The sequence below is a fragment of the Triticum aestivum genome, chromosome 3A (genome assembly GCF_018294505.1).
Source record: "Triticum aestivum cultivar Chinese Spring chromosome 3A, IWGSC CS RefSeq v2.1, whole genome shotgun sequence".
In the NCBI taxonomy this organism is placed as follows: domain Eukaryota; kingdom Viridiplantae; phylum Streptophyta; class Magnoliopsida; order Poales; family Poaceae; genus Triticum; species Triticum aestivum.
The window spans coordinates 8,650,800-8,659,877 of NC_057800.1; the positions used below are offsets into that span (position 1 = coordinate 8,650,800).

The window sequence follows — 9,078 nt, forward strand, 5'->3', positions numbered from 1 at the left end:
GTTTTAATGATTTTCATATTTCTTGATATTCACGATGCCTATAGTATTATCAAACCTATAATATGGACCCTACTTTCAGCATGCTAAAGACGACACCCTCGCATCTTGCGAGGGCCACTCTGCTAGTTGTGCAAAATAACACAACATGTCATCAGCTACCATAAAGTCCCAGATTCCCACATCATTGCAGCGCCATGAACAATTCCTCAATGAGCTTGGAGCACCCCGAATGCCATCCCCTCATCCTTCCTAGTTGCTTCTTGCATTGATGCAAAGTGGCTTTGTTTGTTACCTTGGGAATTAGATGGTCTTCACAAACGCCGCGCACTGACGATAGATACCATCGGCAAGGTAGTGCCCCATTTTGTAGTCGTGAACAGTGGTTGTTCACACATTAATTGCATGGTAGTGATTCCTCATTACTAAGTCTCCTGAACAAGGGAGATCGTTGCAGCACATTAATGTCGCTATGAGAACCTGACACTCCAAAGAAAGCATGCCAAATCCACAAGTTATGTGATGCCACTACTTCCAATATGCACTTCACCGCCACTACCGATGATGTTGGGGAGCTACATGCAACACCGCAATTGCCGTCGCAGCCTGGAGCTTGACGTCATCGGCGGTAGTGGTCATCGGGTTGCTCCTTTCTAGACTATTGTTGATGTCGCTGGCGTCCTCTTTATTTTTGTTCCATGACTTTGCTGAGTGTGATACTCCGCCGTCTGCATCATGCCGTCATACATTATTATTATTTTGTTGAGAGTGTAACAATATGTTGTTTGGTCATCCGATATATTTTTCTTGAGTATGAATCTTTGCCGAGTGTCCGTGAAAAAATACTCCGCAAAATCGAACTTTCCTCAAGTGTGTGTGTGTGTCGGAATGTGGTTCACTAAGTGTAACATTCAGTGAAACCTTTGGCTAATGTGTTTCGGCCATCGCCCAGTGTTCCTGGCCAAGCTTGTCAGAATCGCGATTTGAATCGGATCGGAGCTTCGATTGCCGCATCGCAAGCCGCAACATCTTAACTATAAGTATGTGAAAAAATAGATTCTATGAGCCAAAATCGTAGAATTATAGGGGTTAGTTTGGATCGTAATTAAAGTCGTAGGATCATACAACAGAATCGTGATTCTGACAACCTTGTTCCTGGCACTCGACAAAAAAGCAAGTTCTAGTAGTGTTGCAAGTTTCAATCAATATATATGGAAGAAGTTAACAATGTGGTAGTTCCTGGGTGTCCCTACTCCTGGATGTATAGTAAATGAAAAATAAATAGAAAAAACCCAAAATTTGTTGACAATATGCTCGAAAGTATTTGGTGCTTGCAAATTTTCATGAGAAATATCATCCGATGAGCTCTGCACATGAGAAAAAAATTGGTGGTCAAGAGTGATCAAAACTTTGAGCACTGAAATGCTCTGCAAATGAGAAAAAAAAATGGTGGTCAAAAGTGCTCAAAACTTTTAGCACTGAAATCCTTCTCTTCTGTAGAGCTCCTCGAATGTTTTTTCTACTGGAAATCTTGCAAACACCTAAGTTTGAGCAAATTTGATGTCATGAAATTCCAGAATTTTTTACTACGATTTCTATTTTTTGTTGAATCTACTGTTTATGAAGTGTGAATAGAAGGGTCAAATTAGAGCAACTCCAATAGCTCCCCTAAAAACCTCTGGTAAACGTCGTTTTACGGCATGCATTTATAGTTTAGGGGATGTTTTTTGAAGACAACTTTTCTTAGTTCCCGTAAACATCTTCCCTTAAAATCTTTTTTATATAATTTTTCACTATGGCCCGCAAGTCAGTGACACATGCAACGGGAGCCGGCGAGGTGGCATGGTGACGGCGGCGACGGCTCGGCGGTGGCCGGCGAGGTGGCATGGCAGTCCAATGAGATGGCGTGGCGGCGGCACGAGGGTGTCCGCGCGTGATAGTTCAGGCGGTTAAAGGCTGCTAAAATCATATGGCAAGGTCATCTTCCCGTAAACATCAGGGGAGTTGGGGGCATATTCGCATGTTGTTGTTTTTAACCTGAGTATATTTTTAAAATGGAAGCTCTCAGTGATAAAGACTCAGAGAAATTACTTCTCCAAAGAATTCTCATCCCAGGAAATCAAAGTCCCAAGCAGTTTGATGATGTTATACCTCAGATTGTGAAAAAAATCTGTAAAAAAATCTGTGCTTCCGGAAGTTGTTAGAGGTCTATTTTTGTCTCAAGTTTTCATAAACGGTAGTTTTTTCAAGGATACGGGAGCTATTGATATTGCTCTTAAGGCTCTTCCCATCGTACTCAGAAAGGAAACAGCAAAAGTAAGAAGAGTCGACATTAAGGAATTTTGTGGCTGCCGTTTGCTATGGTTTTCTTGGTTGAAGTTTCTCCGATCATCCATCAGTGCCAACACAAAAATTCTTCAGGTTGACTGTACTATCCAAGGAGTGACAATGCGCCAAAAAGAGTATGTATTCATAAAAATGATTGATATTCCATGAAACAGATGTCCTGACACCAAATTGGAAAATCACAGAAGTCTAATCAACCTGAATCACCTTAAGTAACTAACGCTCTTAATGAAATACCAAGTTTTTTATTCTGTTTTATATTGTCTTTTGTCGTTTGGCTAACAACCATGCTATGTACAAAATATTTGTCAGGTACTTTGTTATAATTGATGGCTTATGGGCTACATCAGTATGGGATGTAGTTAGTCGTGCTTTTCCACAGAATGGTCGTTGTAGCAGAATAATAACTACGACAGAAGTAATGGAAGTAGCTCTCGCATGCTGTTGTTTTATACCTGAGCATATTTTTAAAATGGAAGCTCTCAGTGATAAAGACTCAGAGAAAATATTTCTCCAAAGAATTCTCGTCCCAGGAAATCAAAGTCCCAAGCAGTTTGATGATGTTATACCTCAGATTGTGAGAAGTTGTGGTGGCCTGCCACTAGCAATCATCATTGTAGCCAGAATTTTAGCAAGTCAACCTGAGAAACTAGAACAATGGGGCAGTGCACACAATTCTTTTGAGTCCATTTTTGGGGTAAATCCTACCATGGAAGGGTTTATGGGACAAATATTGAACGTTTGCTTCATTAGTCTGCCACGCTATTTGAAGACATGTCTGCTATATCTTAGTACATATCCAGAGGGCTACCTATTCTTGAAAGAAGATTTGGTGAAGCAATGGGTAGCCGAGGGTTTTATATGTGCAAACGAAGGTGAAGACATGGAGGAAGTTGCCAAGAGATACTTTGATGAGCTCGTCAGCATGGGACTAATTCAAGTTATGGACATCAACTGCAATTATGAGTTGTTTTGTTATTCAGTACACCAGCTGGTACTTGATCTCATTACATACAAGTCTATTGAAGAGAATTTCATCACTGTGGTGGATTATTCACAAACAACAATACCATTTAATGATAAAGTTCGTCGATTGTCACTCCACTTCGGCAGTGCAACATATGCAACTACACCAACAAGTAGCAGATTATCACAAGTTCGATCACTCTTCTTTTCTGGCCTGTTTAATTGCATGCCTTCATTTGTGGTGTTTAAGTTTCTCCGAGTTCTAAACCTTCATGTTTGGGATGATAGTGGAACCACGGAGTTGAACCTTACAGAAATTTGTGATCTCTTGCAGTTGAGATATTTGCAGGTCACATGTGATGTCATTGTAAAGCTACCAGATAGGATTGCAGGGATGAAACACTTGGAAACATTGGAAATAAACGCACGATCATGTGATGTTCCACCGGACATTGTCAGACATTCAAGCTTGTTGCATCTCCGTCTTCAAGGTGCAAATCTACCCAGTGGAATTGGGGGCATCAGATCTCTGCGTACACTCATGTACTTTGACCTTGGCAATAGCTCTGAAGACAGCCTAAGGGGCCTTGGTGAGCTGATAAACCTGCAGGATCTTCATCTCACCTATTCTTCATCACCCTCTAGTGAACATTTGAAGAGAAATCTGATAGCTCTGGCCGCTTCAGTCGGAAAACTGTGCAACCTCAAAAATCTCACTCTGGCTACTGGTGGTACTGCTGCAAGGGTTGTTCTTTTTGATGGTTCGAGTGACATGTTTTTGCCCATGTTTCTTGAGAGATTTGAGTTGTTGCCTCCCATTTGCATCCTTTCCAGACTTCCAGAGTGGATCGGACAACTCCGCAAAATCTGCATTGTTAAAGTTGCTGTCAATGAACTACCAACTACTGATATTGCTATGCTCACGGGATTACCTTCCCTCACAGTTCTCTGGTTGTCTGTTCAGACTGCTCCTGAGGGAAGGACCGTCTTCAACAATAAGGCATTCCCAGTTCTCAAGTATTTCAAGTTTACTTGTGGTGTACTTTGCATGTCTTTCATGGCAGGAGCCATGCCTGATCTTCGTAGGCTCAAGCTGGTTTTCAACACCCATACCGGGGAGGAGTACGACAACATGCTTGCTGGAATTGAGCACCTTTCAAAACTCCAGGATATTGTTGTACAAATTGGAGCTACCACCGGATCTGACTGGAGGGCTGCAGAATCAGCGATTAACGAGGCCGTTGACAAGCACCCAGAATTTCCTGGACGTATCTTTCAATGTGTGGATCCGATTGCAGAAGAGTTCCGTCCTTTAGAGAAACATCATTGGAGCAACGAAAAAAGCACATTAGATGAAAAAATTGGGGTTTTAGAGAAATCTAATGATATGAACAAACATGCTGATATTGGGTACGGATCTTCTTTATCCAAGCAGCAATTCCTTGCAACCTTGCCTTTATTCATTCTTTTCTTTTCCTCCAATATTACCATTAACCAAAAGACCATTAGCACTATGACAAATCTTTTTTCGCCATTTCCCGGCACCGTGAAAGGTCTCACATTTAATGTGGTTTTTATCAAACCAAAGCTTCTTGTAGTATATTGTAATTTCCTCTTCTCGTCTTGTAGTGTTTTCACCTTTTTTTTGTTCTCTCCAGGTCATCTCAACTTCCGAATCTGCCATCGACTGTTGCTTCGGGTCGCCTGAAGTCAGGTAGTTTAGTTGAGGAATCAAAAGAGTGGGCAGCACCATCATCGCAAGTGAGTTCCCTCAGACAAGCTGTATTAAAAGCCTATGATCAATCTGTTATATCCCACTCAACGAGCTTTTGCTGATATGATTAGGCTAGCCCTTGCTTTGAAATTTTTGTGGACAAGAAACTATGGTAGGTCAATATCTGTTTTTTTAGCTCACCCAGTTGAATGAAAAAAATTGTGTATATTCCTAGCACGCTTTTAAGCCTAAATTTGGGATGACATGTTTTTTTTGTAGGTCCATGATTTTCATTTCTTTCTTTATTGTTTCTTGTTTTACATTTTGTCATAAACATTCATAAGTTCTGGAATTAATTGCCGAGTTTTTGAAAATGACTTTACATACCAGCAGTAACTTAATTTCGAGAGTAAACCTACTGATTAATATATGACCTGGTGTCATTCTTTATCGGTGACCACCTTGATTATTATTAGTACTATACGTGAACGACACTTGCTGTGTGTGATCATGGAGTTTCCGAGCAGGCCCTTCCCTTTGTCGTTATTGATTATTATAGGGTACTAACCCAATGGAGTTTGCTGTCGTCGTGGTGGCGCAGCTCGTCGGGCAGGCGACCGGGCTCATCTCCAAGATCATTCGGGCGGTGGAGATGGCACCCCAGAACAAGCTCGAGTGCAAGCAGCTGGCGCGCCGCGTGTCCGCGGTCCACGGGGTGCTGTCTAGCCTGCCGGCCCACCCAGAGTTGGCGCCACCTCTGCAGAAGCTGAAAAACACGCTGGAGGAGGCGCACCGCATGGTCATCGCCTGCCAGAACCGGGGCGCCGCCAGCCACTTCTTCGGATCCCGCCGCCACGCCGATTGCTTCAATCAAGTCAACAACAGGATTATCTCCGACATCGTCATCCTCAACCTCAGCCTAATGACCTGCGAAGTCCTTCATAATCCCAATCACATCGGCGTACCGACTGCCACAATAGCCACGGCGCCATCGCTGGGCTGCTCTTCTGCTGGCATCATGGACTTGGCAGTTGTGGAGCATGCGGCCCCGGTGGCGCAGCTCGTCGGGGACGCGGCTGGGCTCATCTCGAAGATCATTCGGGCGGTGGAGACAGCACGCCAGAACAGGCTGGAGTGCGAGCAACTCGCGAGACGCCTGTCCACGGTCGACGGGGTGCTGTCTAGCCTGCCGGACGACCGGGCGTTGGCGCCGCCGCTGAAGGAGCTGAACGACACGCTGCAGGAGGCGCATGGCCTGGTCCTCTCCTGCCAGAAGCGGAGCTTCAGCAGCCACTTATTTGCCCGCCGCGACGCCGACAGGTTCAGAGAAGTCAGCGCCAGGATCGGCTCCCACCTCAGTCTCTTATCCTTGCTCATCTATGCCGCCATCGCCAGCCGCCTAGATCGAATCAGTCCTCCCGCCCACACCGGCGTACCGTCGACCACCACGGTGCCATCGCTGGGCTATAGCTCTGGCTCGCTTCAGACTCAGATGGTGGAACCCGATGACTGCAGGATGTTCACGTGGGCGGAGATTGCAGCGGCAACCAACAACTTCGCCGTCGAGCTCCGCGGAGGTTGGTCGGGGAGGGTGTACAAGGGCTGCCTCCACGAAGGCCCGGAGGTGGCCGTGAAGGTGTTGGACAAGCACGGGCGGCAGGACATGGAGGACGCGTTCGTGACGGAGCGTGACATTCTCTCCCCCCTCCGCCACGAACACATCGTACGCCTCGTCGGCTGGTGCGCCGAGGACGATGACCGCATGTTCGTCTACGAGCACGCGCATATGAGCAACGGCACGCTTAAAGACCATCTGCTGCGCGAGCGCGAAGGCGGCTCTAGCTGGTCGCCGGTGACGACGTTCTGGAGAACACGCATCGAGGTGTTGCTGGGCGGAGCCCGAGCTATCGAGCACCTGCACGGCGCAGTGCCACGGATCATCCACGGCAACGTCAGCTCGTCCAACATCCTGCTGGACGCGAGCTGGACGCCACGCCTGTCCGGCTTCAGCTCAGCGGTCTTGCAAGCGGAGGGCAAGGAACAGCTCATCGCTGACACGACGACCCCGGCCAGCGACGTATACAGCTTTGGTGTGGTGATGCTGGAAACACTGATGGGGATACCGCCGGTGAGCAGCAGTTTCTTTTTACCTACTCTATATATATATAAAGAGAGCTACCCTCCGATTTCATTTAAATGTCTTATTATACAGGTGATCGGCAGCTGGAACAAGGGAGAGGACCCCACCGCGCTGGTGTACTCGATACTGGACGACCGACTGAAGGCAACGCCGTCCCAGCTGGAGGCGCTGGTGCTCCTGACGCACATGGCGGCGTGCTGCCTGCGGCCGCAAGGGAAGAACGGGCCGGCCATGTCGGACGTCGTGGCCATCCTGGACAAGGCGCTCGCGATCATAACTACGCAGCGATGAGCCTTAACCTATTACAGGGATGGTGACGACTCACCAAGAGGTACTCCCTCCATGCCATAGACCTCTTACCTTATGGGACGGAAGGAGTAGTTAATAACTGCATGCTGTTCTGATAGGGTCTTATTTCTTGTCAGGATGTGATCTGAACTATGTTTTTTTACGGGAATCTGAAGTGTACGCTTGTGATCGTGTTTGGCACTAGGGCGTGTGTTTGCTTTGTGCCCCATATATAGCCCCAGGGCCGGTCCTGAGATTTCAGGGGCCAGAGCAAAATTATAACCGGGGGCCCTTTATACATCCAACATTGTGATCATTATGTCATGTTTAGATAAAAAATTTATACAAATTGTTCTCAATTTTTTTTATCATGGAGTGCAAAACCAGCTGGTCCACCTAGTTCCAGGATCTAATTATATATTAGAGTGAATTCCATTTTTTACCTTGTAGTTGTACATTTGTGACACATATTACCCTATTTAGCGGAACTTTTATCGAAATGTCAGATTTTGAAGACTTTTAACACGGTTTTACCCCGGTTTTACATTTTGTTTGTTTATGGTCGATAGGATCGGCATGTTGCATCATTGATTCGTAAAAAAACTGTAAGGATCGGAGGGCATCATTGGCGATCTTGTCCAAACTTCTCTTGTCTATCTGTTCCATTCCTTGTGGCCGTCCACATGTTTTTAGATACAGGGCGTCACCTCACACCTTACCTGATGGACACGCATCACAAAACAAGGGTCCAAAGATTTCAAAAGGGGTATTCTAGACGAATTTTCACTCGAAGGGGTAATTAGTGTCACAAATGTATAAATATGGGGTAAAAAGTGGAATTCACTCTATATATTATTATATTAGTTATTTCTCACTTTTACTAAGATTTTGAGAGGGAAGTTTCATGCAATATATATTTCATAGTTTGGCAAACAAAAAGTAATTTGAACAGCTCGTGGCCAACTTTATAATTTGCAACACTAAAAATTAACTTTGCCACCTAGTCATATTGAATTGACCATAAATCCTCCAATTAATTTCAGCTTGGCTATCATTATTATTCCATGGATTCTAGACATCCTCTCCCCTCGATCTTTCATCGATCACCAACACAGCCAGATTAATTAGTCAGAAAGATTGCCCTAAAAAATTAGTCAGAAGGACAACTACGTCCTACTCTTGTCCGCTAATTCACTAGATCTAATAATTCTGCTACTAAATAGTCACAAATCAATCTAGCTAGCTCCGTTGGATGCAGGAAGATGCTAACCTGATCTGTGTGGTTTAAAACTGCCTGCCAGGGCCGGTGTTGTTACTCCTGTCCATGGCTATGAACATGAATTACTCGATCCGCCATTGGAGGAGAAATCATCAGGGGAGGCTGTGTCGGCGGCGGGGTCGCCCTCGGGCTTGCGGGACTAGAGGAGTCGTGCATGATATGTCGCTAGGGCGATCGCTCACGTCTTCATGCGCGGACCTACGCGAGGGAAACAGAAGTTCCACCAATTTAGCGAGTCGCCGATTTACTTGCCCACGGGTAATGTTTGCTATACGCTGGATGAACCAGAATCATTTTTTCTCATGGGCCTGATGCTGAGAGCACACATACGTGGGGGCCTCTCTATTT

The 9,078-nt window shown here is 45.5% G+C and overlaps 1 protein-coding gene across 5 annotated transcripts in view; it reads left to right on the top strand.

Moving 5' to 3' along the window:
• LOC123059778 (disease resistance protein RGA5) overlaps positions 1-7,974 on the top strand; it is a 28,924-nt gene extending 20,950 nt beyond the window's left edge. Inside the window, exons 3-7 of one of the 5 annotated variants that reach the window (XM_044482263.1) lie at positions 2,656-4,719; positions 4,968-5,070; positions 5,625-7,151; positions 7,236-7,494; positions 7,571-7,974. In XM_044482263.1, coding sequence (XP_044338198.1) covers positions 2,656-4,719; positions 4,968-5,070; positions 5,625-7,151; positions 7,236-7,454 — 3,913 coding nt within the window. In that variant the 3' untranslated portion in view covers positions 7,455-7,494; positions 7,571-7,974. Of the gene's footprint in view, positions 1-1,804; positions 2,460-2,655; positions 4,720-4,967; positions 5,071-5,624; positions 7,152-7,235 lie in introns of all 5 variants that reach the window. The other 4 variants (XM_044482262.1, XM_044482264.1, XM_044482265.1 and 1 more) reach the window with 4 other exon arrangements.
• The last annotated feature ends 1,104 nt before the right edge of the window (positions 7,975-9,078 follow it).